Here is a 15,232-nt window from a genome sequence, read left to right as displayed (position 1 = left end):
GAGAACTTCTGCTTTACACAGATTAGGATGGGAACCAAGTAAAGGATTCTGAACATAGGAGTTAAATTATTTTATTTGTGTTTTTAAAATATTACTCTGGATGCTTCATTGGAAACAGAGTGTTATGGAAGGGGAAGGGTGGAAAGAAGTACAGAGGCTTTTTCTATTGTCCATGTGAAAGCTAACGTTGCCTCAACTAGAATCACAATGGTAGAGGTGATGGAAAGTAGTTACTGTAGTTTGGATCTTGAATGTCTTCCAAAAGTCTTTGTGTTGAAGGCCTATAACCAGTCAAAACAACTTTTCTCTTTGTAAAGTTGATTATCTCAGGTGTTTGTGGCAGGTGATAGTGGCAGAAAGCTAACAGTTGTAAATTTCGAATATGTTTTGAAGGAAAAGTTAGCAAGTTGCTGATGGCTTTGATGAAAGTGAGAGAGAAAGGAGTAAAACATGACTATAATATTTTTTATGTTAACAACTAATATAGGAAAGAAGACAGATTTAGGGGCTGGGGACCAGAAACTTAGCTATGTATATGCTAAATTGGAGACATCTGTTGGACATTCAAGTGGCAATATCAAACAGGGAGTTGGATATAGGAACCTGGAGTTGAGAGAAAAGTTTTGAAGTGGACCTGCACATTGATAGTTGTCAACCTATAGGTCATGTGAAAAGCAATAGAATGGATAAAGGGTAGGCAGAAATGATGCCCAATGCCTGAGCTCTGAGGCTCTCCAGAACTACAGCATGAGGGAGACAAGGAAAAAAATCAGTGAGGGAAACTAAGAAGGAACATGCAATGAGGGAAGAGGAAAAAGAAGAGAATGAGGCCTCCTGGAAGCCAGGTAAAAATGTTTCAAGGAAACTTATCAGCCAAATGTAGCCCAGGTGCTGGGTAGGAAAGAGGAAGGTTGAAAACTGGCCATTGGATTAAACATCTTGTCATTCAGAGGTGACCCTGGCAGGAGCAGTTGTTGGGAGTTTAAATGGGTTTAAATGGAAATTTAAGGGATAATGTTTATTGTTAAAATACTTCTGAAAATTGCTTCAACACTCCAGATTTGAAAATAGCCATTATGTCTATACCTGTGCTCTTGTTTCTGTGCTCTAAAACTTTTGAGCTCAAATTGCTTTCAGAGGCAGTTACGTTTGGCATGTGTTAAAAATTGGAATCACTTGTCTTTCTCTGAACTTCACAAAACTTTCTAAAAATTCTCAGTTATCTAGATCTTCTATCCACTCATCCATTACTGTTCTCTAAATATCTGCTTAAATGTAGACAGATACTTAGAAATAAGGTGAAGTGAAATAAACAAGTCCACCTCTCTGCCCTCCACTTCTGCCCTTGAAGAATTCATAATATTACAAAATGGGGAAAAGTATCAAATGAGCCGAGAAATTTCATACATACCAAATTTGGAAATTCTTCCCAAAGGAAAAAATAAATATAAGTATATTTGCATTATGAAAAAAGTAGAAAAAGGGATAAGAAGAACTTCATATGTCACCAGAAGTATGAGAAGCCAGTATAATTTAGAGTATAGTTGCCTTCATTATTTTGCCAAAATAAGGAAGCTTGACTATCAAATAATGAGATTAAGGCAGAAGGTTATACATGAAAGCAACTCTAATTATCTGATTACCAAATATAACTAATGTTGCTAAAAACTATGAAAACGAATGAATCATTCAGGGAATAGTGAGATTTCATCTCCTTGAAAGAACTCATAGCATACTGAGGGAGACAGAATCATAAATACAAAATTATAATTAAACACATTTAATGTGTTAACAGATGTACACCACTACCTAAGCTAGTGGTACACTGCTAGGAAAAAAGACTGAACTTTCAGAAAACTCTGAAAAATAGTGTTTTACTGATCAGAAAATTTGCAATACAGAACTTTGCTTTAAAAATGATTGAAATATAGAATTGTATCATATCACAGTGGTGTTTTACCAATTTCATTTTATAAGTAAAATATTAAAGGTTAACTGAAGCTGATCTTTCACCTCTTGTATGATGAAAGCTATCGCTTAAAACATGTATATGAGAATCATAAAAAATGAAGAGATAAGTGTGTTGGACTGGATTCTTGTACTTTCTTAGAATAAAATTTCTTTATCATTAGTATGTATGAATTTTCTTTAGATATTAAGTTTGAAGACTTGAATTTTATGTGAACTACAGTGAAGAAGGATTTTTTTTAAACTAAAAAATTCTGTACACCATGCTTTATTACAGTATGGTCAGGTTTTCAAGTGTTTTGCTTCAAAAACACATATACAACTATTGAAAAATATAAAATAGTCTAAAACTATTTTCAAGTTTTAGACTATTTTATATAATCTCACGATTCAAGTAGTCATTCAAAATAATCTTGACTTTGTAAAGAAATGTCAATGTAAGCCTCTGAACAGTTGTGTTTTTTTTTTCCTGTATTATCAGATTAACATGGACCTGCCTCACTTACATGCTTCCTTCACTAAAACTTGGAAACTCTTTAGAGATTTATGAACTCCTAAGAGATTATAAAGATTCTCTCCCTTGTAGGCAGTTGTAGGAAATAATGCATTTTATGGTTACAATATGCATTATGAAAATAAATACTATGTTAGATCACTTTAAAGACTATGAATATACTCTTTGTTTCTTTAAGTATCTCATATCAGATGAAATTCCTCTTTTTCAACTCCCATAACTTCTGTGCACAATATCTCTGACATCTGGAGAAAATTTCTAGATGCTGAATTGGAAAAGCTTGTGTCCATTGACTAGTCAAAACTGCCACCTACTGGTTAGTCTTTGAATCTTTTTTTTTTCCCTTCAAATATTGCTTTACAATGGAGAGAACATTCCTTTAAAACAACAAAGTTAATTTACAATATCCAGATTTTTAAAATTCAACAAAATTCAGCCTCTTTAGGGTGAACCAAAAATAACAAATTGTACAGACCTGCCAATAAAATCATCCCTTTTCCCAGCATCTTTGTCCCATGCAGTAATATCAATGATTCCTCCTCTTTCTTCATAAAGATGAAAATCAAATTGTTCCCTCCACTGAGGATTCAAAGTTTTTGGCATAATCTGGAAAACCAAAAGGTCATTGTTATTTTATTAATATCAGCCTTTAAAAACTTAACTTGAGACCTTAAATCAAACTTAGGTACCAACTGGAAAATTATGTAAGTGTGCTATTTGAACCAAAGGTTCCAGAAAAAAAAATAGAAATCAGTCATTAGATCTCTAGCATCTTTACTGATGAACAGACTCCGAAGGATGTGTCCTGAAAAAATCAAAAGTGACCCTCAATTTTCTTACATAACAGATGAGAAATAGAAACCATGTCGAAAAGCTAAATAGATCACTATTTACCTTTCATATCTGTCACTCAGACACCAGTAATTATTCTACATAATCATAGTTAATAGATGAAGACATAATTCATAATTATCTCATTATAATTAAGACAAGGATTCTCAGACTTTCTTTTCCCCCTTACTCCCCACACATTGGAATCTTCAACAGAGTACATGAAAAACAGAAAATGAAGTTCTATGAGAGCAGAAGAGAATAGCAAGTAGATTTTGGTGGTCAGGCACACTTTTACCTTAGAATCATAGCATTGATATATTATCCCAATTGTACATATGGAGAAACTGTGTGTATGTGTTCTCATGTTTCATGTACAAAAAGATCCCTGTAGTGTACTTTTGTAAATTCAAGTATTCAGATAAGAAATCTAGTAGAATCAATAATAAAGTATCCTATAGTGACACGATTTAAAATTCCATTCACCATTAGATTAAACAACAGTCATATTTGTTTCTTAGCAGGAGGGTGTGCCGTGGCTTTTTTCCTTTTGATGTATGACAGGTGGGTCTTCAGATATAAAGAGTTTGAAAGCTATGAAGTATGTTATGTGCAAAGGTAATATAAATGAATCACAATTTTTAAAAGTTCATAATGTGAACTTAATCAGCAATAGATCATGGACAGAAAGAGCAAAGAAAGACACATGTCCATAGCTGGGTTTCATATTTCATACCTAAAGAGCAAAACTATAAAAATAAGTAATGTTTTAAGACTACTAGAACATAGAAATGATGCTAATTGAGAGAAGGTAAGATTCAAGTGGACATAGATATCTATTTTTGGAGAGGGAACAACCTTAAAATTTGTTATTAAGCTCCATATCAGAAGAAAATTACTGAAAGGCACTGGCTGAATGCTATGATCATTCAAATATCATTGGGCTTTGATGAATTCCTATGGTATTCTGGTAGTGGGAGGGAGGTGGTATTCTTACTTGTGTGGCTATAAATAGACTTAACTTTTCACTTTTCTTCTTTAGGATTGTCTTCCTTATATGATTTCCTTTAGATCAGAAATGATTCATTTCTATTCCAGGTGGGCATTCGTAAGGTAACCTGCCTGCTAGTGGTGCTCACTGCCTGCTAACAAACCAGCACTATGATATTTCTAACAACTTTAAGCTCTGATGAAAACTTCTTGGCCCAGAAGGGGAAAGCTGTTTATTAAAAAAAGTATATATGTGATTATATGACCAATATGATTCTGCAACCTGTACACTCAGAAAAATGAGAAATTATATCCCATCTGATTCAAATGTATGATATGTCAAGGTCATTGTACTGTCATGTGTAACTAATTAAAACAAATAAAAAAAATTTAAAAATCCCTGAAAATGATGACATCAAGGCAAAGAAATTCTCCTCAAAATGACCTATGATCTTTATTTCAGGATGGAAATAATCACTGGTCCCAAGCTATCTATGAATATCAGCTGTCCAAACTGACCAGTAAAGAGGTCAAAATTGGATATAATGCAGATAAGATGTGCTCAAAATACAGTTTTGGATGCTATGACTTTTACTAATTACTATTACTTCCATCCATAATATATAACTAAGGTTATTTAATATATTATTATTAAGAACATCATTGTTACCACACAATACACTTCCTCCTACTACTGTTATGTTTCTTTTTCCTTTTGCTTTTCCCATTTACTGATTATTTATAATGTGTGAGGAAGAACTCAAAGCCCTTTACATGAAAAACATATATTCACTTAATCTTCTCAATAACTTTTTTTACTAGGCCTTATTTTAATTCTAGTCCTTATTTTTAATTTTTTACAGATGGGAAAACTGAGGCATGGAGAGACTAAGTAACTTGTGCTATGTGCTATGATACAGCATTGATAGTGGCAGTAGGAATGTGGTCGTTTATTTCTTTTTTTGGGGGGGGAAGTGTACTGGGTATTGAAGTCAGAGACACTCAACCACTGAGCCACATCCCCAGCCCTATTTTGTATTTTATTTAGAGATAGGTTTCACTGAATTGCTTAGCACCTTGCTGTTGCTGAGGCTGGCTTTGAACATGCAGACCTCCTGTCTCAGCCTCTTGAGCCACTGGGATTACAGGCTCATTTACTTCTTAGATAAATTTAGAGCCTTTTGATCTGCATTGGTGTAAATAAGGTTGGATAAAATGACTCAGAGTAATTCACAAAGATTTATGGTATGTAAAATAATATTAAGAGCCAATATTCTCTAGGCACTTTATAAGCCGGCATCAACTATGTTCTGTCTGGGTTATTGTTCCTTTTTTTTTTCTTGTAAATCCTCATAGGTATACTAAGAGAGATTTCCTACCATCATTCCAGTTATAGATGAAGAAATTGAGACATAGAGAATTAAGCAATTTACCCAAGATCATTTAGCACATAAAGTAAGAAATGCAATAGAATTGTTGGTTCTGTTTTCTGACATGATATTCAAAAGTTCTCTTAAGCATTTCAAAGTATACCCAGCATTTTCATTTCCTAAAGCATGGCTGTTACCAGCCAATGCCTTCTCAACATTGATAGGAACAGAACAGAGAAAATAGAGAGCTACCTTGCTCTTGTACTTCTGATGCCCAAGCCGGAACTTTACATAAGGGTCACTCAACCCATTGGAATCCATCGCTTTGAGGTCTCGCCCCTCAATCAAGGTGATGCTGACTATCCCTCTCCATAGGTGGGATTTTCTGTGCTGGTCTGACAGACGTAAACTTTGGGTCTGAAACTTTCACAAAGAAATGTGAGTTAGGTTATTTTGTTTTAAACTTAAGTATTTCATTTGGTCTTAAACTTTCCCCGACACAGTTTTTCAAAAAATAAAAACTAAGCAGCTACATTTTTTAAAAAATAAAAAATGGAGTATTAATTATTTATTAGTTATAAATTTGTTAATAAATTGTATCATGACAAATTTGTTGTGTAGAAGAGGTTAGTGCTCAAATAAAGACAGTCTAGCTTTTCATCTCTTAAAATTAGAAGATGTAGATAGTTTAAGAATATCAGAGAATACTTGCATTCATGTCAAATATGCCTGTTAAAAGATGTTTAAAAAAATATAAATATCAAAGACCACATCTACACTGTGATATTTAATTTTTAACAATTTATGGGTTTTGATGAGATTTTTCATGTTATAAATGGATTTTATGGGTAGTTTTCAGTTATAAGATCAGTTACAAGTTCTATTTGGATAATTTAAATACTTTCTTGCCACATTAGCAATAGAGAACTATTTAAGGTAATACAGAACACAAAACAAAATCAGTATACCCACTCAAGATATTTTACTTATGTCTGAAATTTGCATCACAAATATTCATTTTTAAAATTACAGACGTGATTTATATTGGTGAGTATATTTTGTATTCATTTCTCACTCCAGTATTTGAACATTTTCTTTAGTATTTTTTATTATACTCATTCCAAATCATAATATTCAAGCCAGTGAGCAAGATTAGAATTTTTAAAAATTAGCAAGTATACTACAAATGACCATATAATGTCTTTTAACTAAATAGCACATGAAAAAAATGGAGAAAGTATTTAAACACCAAAACATTTTTAAATCTAGATTCAGCACTAAGCAGTATTATAAAAAATATTGTTTCTTTCTAATCATCAATCATGTTTTTCCCATGTAGTTATTTCATAAAGAAATTCAACATCCCTCTGACTCTTACAGTACTGCAACTTCTAAATAACAGATGAACTCTATTTGCTATCTAGTCCCTTGTACATTAATGTAGGAAGTTACAGCCTATTTTATATAACTCTTCCTCCCATGCTGACTTCTTCATTTCTCATACCATACAGTAATGCCAGTCATTCTTACATGTCATCCTTAAAAGTTGTGCACTTTAGGTGCTTTTACTAGGAAAACAAAATCAATGTTTTTCAAAAGACAGTAGTTCTAATCCTTGAACTTTTCAATGGAAACCTTTCTAAATCACATTGTATATTTTCCTGTCTTTTTGAATAGCAAATTTTAAATGTTGGTCATTTCTGTCTTATTAAAATCAACATGCCTCAAGAGTGTTCTGAAGGGCAATGGAGGTTCATGGAGCCCCGAAAAGTTCCACAGAACTCTGCCCATTTCAGTTAGAGTTCCCTCTGCTCCTGTTCATTCTATATATAGGTATTGGGTTTGCACATTGGCTTTTGTTTGAACAAAAGACTTCTCAGATTAAAACAGAAGTTCTCAATTAAAATTGTTCAGAATTTGTTGCACCAAGTGATGCCAAGTTATTATTCTTTTTTAGTTTTAGGTGGACACAATATCTTTATTTTGTTTTTATGTGGTGCTGAGAATCAAACCCAGTGCCTCATGCATGCTAGGCGAGCGCGCTACCACTTGAGCCACATCCCCAACCCCCCAAGTTATTATTCTTCTTGTTGTTGTTTTCATTCTAAGATTTCATGCTATTTATTATTAGATAATACAGCAGTAGGTTTTGGTGATTGATTGACTGATTGATGATTGATTTATTGATGTAACTACCTCTGCTGATATTCAGGTGGCCTCTAACAGCATATCCTAGAAATGCAGGTTTTAAACTTTGGATCAGAAACATTTATTAAGGAATATGAGTGGCATAGGAGGAAAAAAGGAAAACAAATATGGTAAATAAAAAGAAATAGTTATCTTAGCAAAGACCAAAATAATTAATAATAGAGCTTTAGAATTTAGAAGCAGTTATATGTTCATTATACATTTGGCTTTCTCTAAATCCCCAGGAAGAGGAAGGTGAGGCTTCTGCCCGTTTTTTAGATGTGGAATTTGCTGTTCAGAGTAGTTGAGCTAAAAGATGGTAAACATGTGACCAGAACCCCAGTATTTATGGCCTTTATTCACCCAACACAGGTGTTTAGGGCAGAGGTTCTCTCATAGGCTTAAATGCTGCCACAATTAACACTTATTTATTTATTTTTGGTAATAGGGATTGAACTCAACACTTTACCACTGAGCTACATCCTTAGCCCTATCTATTATATTTTGAGGCAGGGACTTGTTAAGTTGCTTAGGGCCCCACTAAGTTGCTGAAGATGCCTTTAAACTTGTGATCCTCCTGCCTCAGCCTCCCAAGCAGCTGAGGTTACAGGAATGCATGACTGCACTGGGTAAAGGTAGCCCTAATTTAAATATAATGTTGCCAAGTGGTATTCCCCTGTTAGGTGGGTTGATTTTGAAATAACATTCTAGAACATATTTTCCTATATGGCTAATTCCTGAAGGCACCTTCTACTTTTCTACCATATAAGCACATGTATTTTTATTTATAATATTTAAATTTATTGAAGAAGGCACTTAGTACCATGTTCTATATATTTTTCCAAAAGAATTTATACAAGGCATGCAGCTGGGTACAATCTAGATTACATATCATCTTCAATTAGTAATGATAAATTGGTTTTCTTAATAGGACCACACTTACTTGTTTACCCTGTCTCACTACTAACACCCCCCCCCCCTTTTTCTTTTAAAATTCAAATGCAAACAGGGTAAGGAGGGAACAGGTAAGTGCTTTCCATGAGATCTTTCATGCTTTCACAGAAAAAAAAAGGAGCTTAATGGAGTCTTTGACTACTTCCATCAGTCATTATGGTAGTCTTTTCTGTAGTCTGGATGGATATTTCCCCCAAACTTGGAAAACAGGCAGGAGGAAGGAGAGTTCCCTCATAAAAGCAAGGCTAATGAATGTGGAAATTGAGGTGACCTCTGCAAAGGGCTAAAAAAAAAAAAGAGGAAGAAGGAAAAAAAAGAGTTCCAAAAATATGGTAATTGAATATTTTTTAAAAGTGATTTTTTTCAATAACTTTTTTTCAAAATGGCATATTTCTAGAAAGGAACTCCATAATTCAGCTGTGGATTTTATGAAATAACCATATAGTAATGAGTAAATGCATGGTCATTAAACAGATAAGTATTTAGTTTAAGCATAAAAGATAGAAAATTTGAAATAAAATCTTCAAGACATAAACTTAGGTTATCAATAGTAGAAAAGGCATACACTAAAATACAGTTGGTCTACCACATCCATGGATTCTGCATCTGTGGATTCAACTAAACATGTATTTGAACTACATAGGAAGAAAAATTGCATCTTTACTGAAAACATAGACACTTTTCTTCCTCATCATTCCCTAAACAATACTGAATAACAACCATTTGCATAGAATTTACATTGTATTAGGCATTATAAGTAATCTAGAGATTATTTACATATAGGAGGATGTTCGTAGGTTTATACAAATATGATATCATTTTATGTAAGGAATTTGAACATCCGGAGATTTTGATATCCACTGTGGGTAGGAGAGTTGGAACCAATCCTACCACCCCACCCTTGCAATACTAAGGGACCAGTTTTTCACTCACAGTATTCTAGCAATTCCTATATAATTGTAAACATTATTCACTCTCTGGTATGGATAATATTAATCTATTTAAGGTCCTTCTTTAGACATGTTTCTAAATTTCTGAAGAACCAAGCCTGCGAAAGAAACTGTTTGGATTAGGGATGAGGCTCAGCAGTACAGTGCTTGCCTAGCATGTGCAAGGCACTGGGTTTAATCTCCAGCAAAACACACACACACACACAGAGAAACATACCAACTTTGAACTTCTAAGGTAGTAGTTCCTATATTTTATCAGTGCATGTATTGAAATTACTGGGTCTGATTCCTGATGTGATTCAGTTCTTGTGGGGTAGAGTCTAATCTTCATTTCAACATGTGCCCCATGTGATTTTCACATACACCAAAGACTGAAATACACTCTCATAAGAAACACCCATCTAAGTTCAGAATTAATAAAGAATATCAAGATATCAGGTAATAATACAAATTTAAAAGCATGAAGCAATTAGTCAATAACATGGATCTTTAGTAAGATTTTAGAACTGGTTAGCTGGTACTTAAGAAAGACAATTAGTTCACTTATATTATTTCTTGAAAAATAATTCAAGATTATAATTTCTTTTATATATGTAAATTCATTACATATATCTAAATATATATAAAAGAAATTATATAAAACTAAGTTAGAATAGGGAGTAGTTTTAAGTACAAGTCAGTCCTTATAATTCACAGCTCATGCAAGCTCAGAGAAAATAAATGAACTGAACAGTTGAACTTACTTGTGCATTTTGGAAATAAGGACTCTGAAGTTCTGCTCTGCAGAAGCCCAGGACAGCAAGAGCAGGCCTGCTACATGTCTGGATGGAAATGAATGGTCAGAGCTGTATGGGAAATCTTTGCACCACTCTAACCCCTCATTTTGATTAGGATTTAGAATTACTTTAAAATATTATTTGAAAAGTATATACTTGCTTCTCAAGTCACTATCAGAAAATGTCTTGTAGCACAATGAAGATAAACGCCAGGACATCTTTATAGTTACAGCTACTTTTTAAAGAAAATATAGCCCAAAGATTATATGGTGATAGATCCTGCTGAAGTGGTTTCAGGATTTTGTTAATAGAATCATTACAGAAAATAAACACCATCAAAGAAATCACAGAAAGAATAATTTTTCCCAATGTCAAAATAATGATAGGTCTAAAGAAGAATAAATGTTACATAGATAAGTAATAACTATCTATGATCATGTGAACCTTGCATCCACATGAAAATCTTTTGTAATGATCAAAGAAATATCCACAAAGTAATAGGAATTTTGTCTCACGGAAGACAACTTCTTGCTGCCTTGGTTATCATTTTAAGAAAAGCAACAAAAAGATCCCTTCCCTACTAAAACCAAGAGCAGTAAGAGATGGATTAAGAAAGGTAAAGCTGAAATTCTGGAGGGAAGGTATCATGATGGAGCTGAAAGTTTGCATTAAGGACTTCTAAAGCAGATATAGAGTTTCTGAGTATTATTATGAAGAGATGAGAAGCAATTGCTTTGATGACATCAACAGGGAGGACTGGATAGGACGTCTGATATATAGGTTATGTCACACAGAAACATTTATTGAGAAGCTATTATATGCTGAAGTTTTCATTCTCCAGTGTTTTTCATGACAAACATTCCTTTTTTAAGAAAAAGAAACAGAGGCATAGAGAAGATAAATGTCCTTCTCAAAGCCAAATGTCTAGAGGATAGCAAAATTGAGATTTGATCGTGGAGTTACTGACAACTAACCTATGATTTCCCCCACTATACCTCATTTTTTGGACATAATCTGTGAAGTTTATGATACAAAAAAGAAAGAAAAAAGCACAGGTTTTTCAGATTGCTTTTGTCTTTCATCTAGATGAAATACATTCTGATAATAAATTGTTGAGAAAAACTAAATGGGGACTTAAAGGAAGTAAAATAACTGGCATATGTTATTTGGTAGAGCAAATGAGAGTTGACTGTACTCAAGTTGTTCAATTTAGCATATAGCTTCTGTATTCCCACTCTTATTATTTAAATTTACTAGTTTCATTCTTTGAAAAACTGGACCACTAATAATAGGATATATCCTATTTGTCTAAATTCTGATTTAAAAATAAATCAAGACCTAAACCAAATCTATTTAGACTCCACATGTAACTAGGGGAGCACAGTTACACCAATCCTCTCCCTGATACTGTAAACGATCCTTGGCTTTTGTTATCCTGGATTGTATTACCTGTGTAAAGACTAATCCTTCCAAATGAGACCCAGACACTGAAACTGGAGTAAAAGTGTGTTTACAATAAGGCATGTGTGGAGTCAGCTCTTTTCTCTATTTTTAGCACAGTGATGGCACAAGCTTTTATTTAATCAAATGATCCACACACCACTACAAAAAAGAGATAATGACAGCCAAGAATGACTGTTTTGTGCTGCAGAAACTAGAGTGTGGAGCAATTATTGGCTCAATCCCAGGCATGGGCATGTCCTATCTTTTCCTTTTCCTACAGAGTTCACTCCAGTGAATTGCACCTGGATGATGAAGTCCAACAACTAGATTTGTTCTGCAGTCCTCCATCCTCTCCAAGCAGGATTGCCTCTGCAGAAGCCCTCCCAGTGTTTTGTGCCACGAATGCCAAGCGTCTCCGCTGACAATAAAGCTTCAATCCCTTTCTTCTTAGAAGATGACTCACTGGCATTGTAATCCTCAGAGAAGTTCTCTTGATTTTTATCCTCTCATTTTCTGTTGTATTTTTTATTGCTTCTTTATACAATTTGTGGTGCTAGGAAATTCTTTATGTTTACCTGAGGTGTTCTAACTACCCTCTTTAACTTCAATTGTGGATCAACAAAATTTCTTAAACATTTCTTGTATCCTTCAAAGTATATACTTATAGAATAGCATCATATATATTGTAATTTTCTTGGCTTGTTAAAATAATCTGCAAATTTCTACCAATGATACAGGGAAAGGAATAATAGTCTTTGGTTTGAATACAGAGACATTTTCTTTTGAAACTTTTAATTAAAATATATATATTTTAATTTAATTTTTTAAAAAATATATATGTATCACCCAGGGTCTTAAGCATGCTAGGCAAGTGCTCTACCACTGAGCTACACTTTAACCTTTTAAATTATTTTATTTAGCGACAAGGTCTTGCTAAGTTGCCCAGACTGGCCAAACTTGCAATCTTTCTGCTTGAGTCTCCAGAGCAGCTGGGATAACAGGTGTACAACATCATGCCCAGTTGCAAATAGTTTTGAGACTCTTATTTTCATGTCTAAAAATGGAAATACTATCAGGCCATTTGGGGAGGTATTTCATAGATTATTGAGTTGTTCAGCACAGCTCAGGATCTCAGGATCACGTTTTTTGTTTTACAAAGTTGACAACTCTTCTCCTTAGTTTGTAGTCTTCCTCCAACAACACTTCTGATTGACCTTAAGATATGCTCTGATGCTCTGACATAACTCCCATTTTTCTGTATTTTTTATATAATCTTCTTTGCCTGGCATAATCCTCTTCTCCATTTTTAGGTGTGTTTATTTTGAAATATCCCAGCTGCTTCCATTTAAAAAATGTTAACTTTTCTCTTTAATTTATTGTTCTTGTATGATGATTCATGCAATTAACTCTGTGATCAGTGTCTAGATGTTTGCTCGGTGGAGGAAAATAGTAAGAAACATAAGCATGCTAAATATTTGAAAGAACTATTCTAAGTTATTCCCCTTAATGAGAAGTTAAATTAATGAACTTCTGACTTAGAATAATCCGATTTGATTTCACATAATTTTTATTGTTTCATGAGAAACATGGTAATTGTTATATCCATGATTTAATGTTTTGTGTTCTAAGACATGATATTTTGATGAATTAAACTGTTATGCTTTTAAAAATTAGAATGTGTCTGTATCATCACAGTGATACAATTTATTCTCAAGAAAATTAAGATGTAGCAAGTAGCCCTGACATTCCAGCTAAGTGACTTCTTGTTAAGATTTAGTTTCACTCCATATAACTCATTTGCCATCTCTTGAACACATGTATTTATACTTATAAATTAAGCAGATAAAACTTTCTTTCAAATCAAATCTCATTTAACTTACATAACACACCTACACTCTTCATGCAAGATTTTTTTTTTTCCTAGCATATCTGAAAGTGTTCCTGGGAAACCTCCTTTCATATACATTCCCACTAAAAGCTCATCAGAATACCAATATTGCTTGGGTAAAAAGCCACAAGGTAAGTTTTCAGAGTGGCCTTTTTATGTGAATATGTGAGATAACACTCATCCAGCTGTGGCCAATAATTTTCTGATTTTGTAAATGGGACATCGAACGCAGCAACTCCTCAACAGAGGAGCTGCTCTCCCTACTCACGAATTCTATTCATCTACTCAAGAGAGGAATGCTTTTGCTGTGAGTTCTTCAAAAACATTTATTTCTGTGGCATTCACAGAAAGAGACATGTTGGTTCTGATCACACCATCTGAGTACTTGATGATATTGATATCATTTCTCTGGGCCTTTGTTTCCTCACTGGTAAAATAAATGACCCTCACATATTCTGTTTGTGACTCGATTCATTTGTCACTCATTTGTTGTTGCTTTCCCATGAAAAAGCATTATTGCTATACCTTGGACAAAAAACAGCTATCGTTTAAACCTGTATATTTGTTATTCTTAAATTACACAGTTTAAGCAATTGGGAAGGTTATTAATATTTAAGGATGAATATAATCAAATGGAAAGCACTGATAAATGGAAGACTAATTTAGAAACAGCAAAGTCGGAAGAAGATGTTGAAAGAGTCACTTGAAAGGGAGGCTTGAAAAAGTATTAATTACAGAGTTGGTACTGGTGGCAAATCTACACTAATTGCCAGTCTGCATGTTTGCTGCATAGAGAACAAACAGAACACAGAACTCCCTCAAATCCTGCTCTCAAATAAGTGTTCCATGTGAATTCACACCACATTTGTGGAACTTAATAGATAGTGAAAAATGTTTGCAAAAAGCCATTTTTCATTTCAGGTCATAGAATGACTCAAAAACAGCTTGTGTGATCATGGACATTGCATGAACATGTAAGATGAACTGTGATTATTTCAGCATATGTATAGAATACCTTCAGCAAAGGCAGTGAACTGAAAGCAAACGAAGAGGCTATAATCACTGAAATAGTCTTGCAGTAATAAAAGTGCAAAAAAGTGTTAAAGCAGGCAGGGATGAGAAGACTTGATTTATACTTGCTCAATGATCAGTACATAGCTTAATCTGGAACCTGACAGACTGCTTAAGAAACACTGCACCATATCTTAAAATTCTAAGGAAAAAGGTTATTTTCAATCATGAGCAGTTTGAGAGCCAAGAAAGGAAAATAGCAAAGCCCTAAGATTATAGCATTTCCATGGTAGTGACTATTGCTATATAATCATGTACCAAGTGTGAATTTTCAAAGAAAGAGAGACACT

General features: G+C 33.7%; 1 protein-coding gene across 8 annotated transcripts in view; it reads right to left on the bottom strand.

The window, feature by feature from the left end:
* The window catches only part of MCTP1 (multiple C2 and transmembrane domain containing 1), a gene marked incomplete at its 5' end in the record, with an annotated part of 531,499 nt that overhangs the window by 189,189 nt on the left and 327,078 nt on the right, over window positions 1-15,232 (bottom strand). For 5 of the 8 annotated variants that reach the window (XM_081287710.1, XM_081287711.1, XM_081287714.1 and 2 more), the window contains 2 exons: window positions 2,958-3,088; window positions 5,926-6,096. In XM_081287710.1, coding sequence (XP_081143836.1) covers window positions 2,958-3,088; window positions 5,926-6,096 — 302 coding nt within the window. Of the gene's footprint in view, window positions 1-2,957; window positions 3,089-5,925; window positions 6,097-10,507; window positions 10,586-15,232 lie in introns of all 8 variants that reach the window. The other 3 variants (XM_081287709.1, XM_081287712.1, XM_081287713.1) reach the window with 1 other exon arrangement.

Source organism: Spermophilus citellus (genome assembly GCF_964194105.1).
Source record: "Spermophilus citellus genome assembly, chromosome: 1".
Lineage (NCBI taxonomy): Eukaryota > Metazoa > Chordata > Mammalia > Rodentia > Sciuridae > Spermophilus > Spermophilus citellus.
Note: the sequence above shows the minus strand (reverse complement) of the source record. Positions and strands in the feature narration are given on the sequence as shown.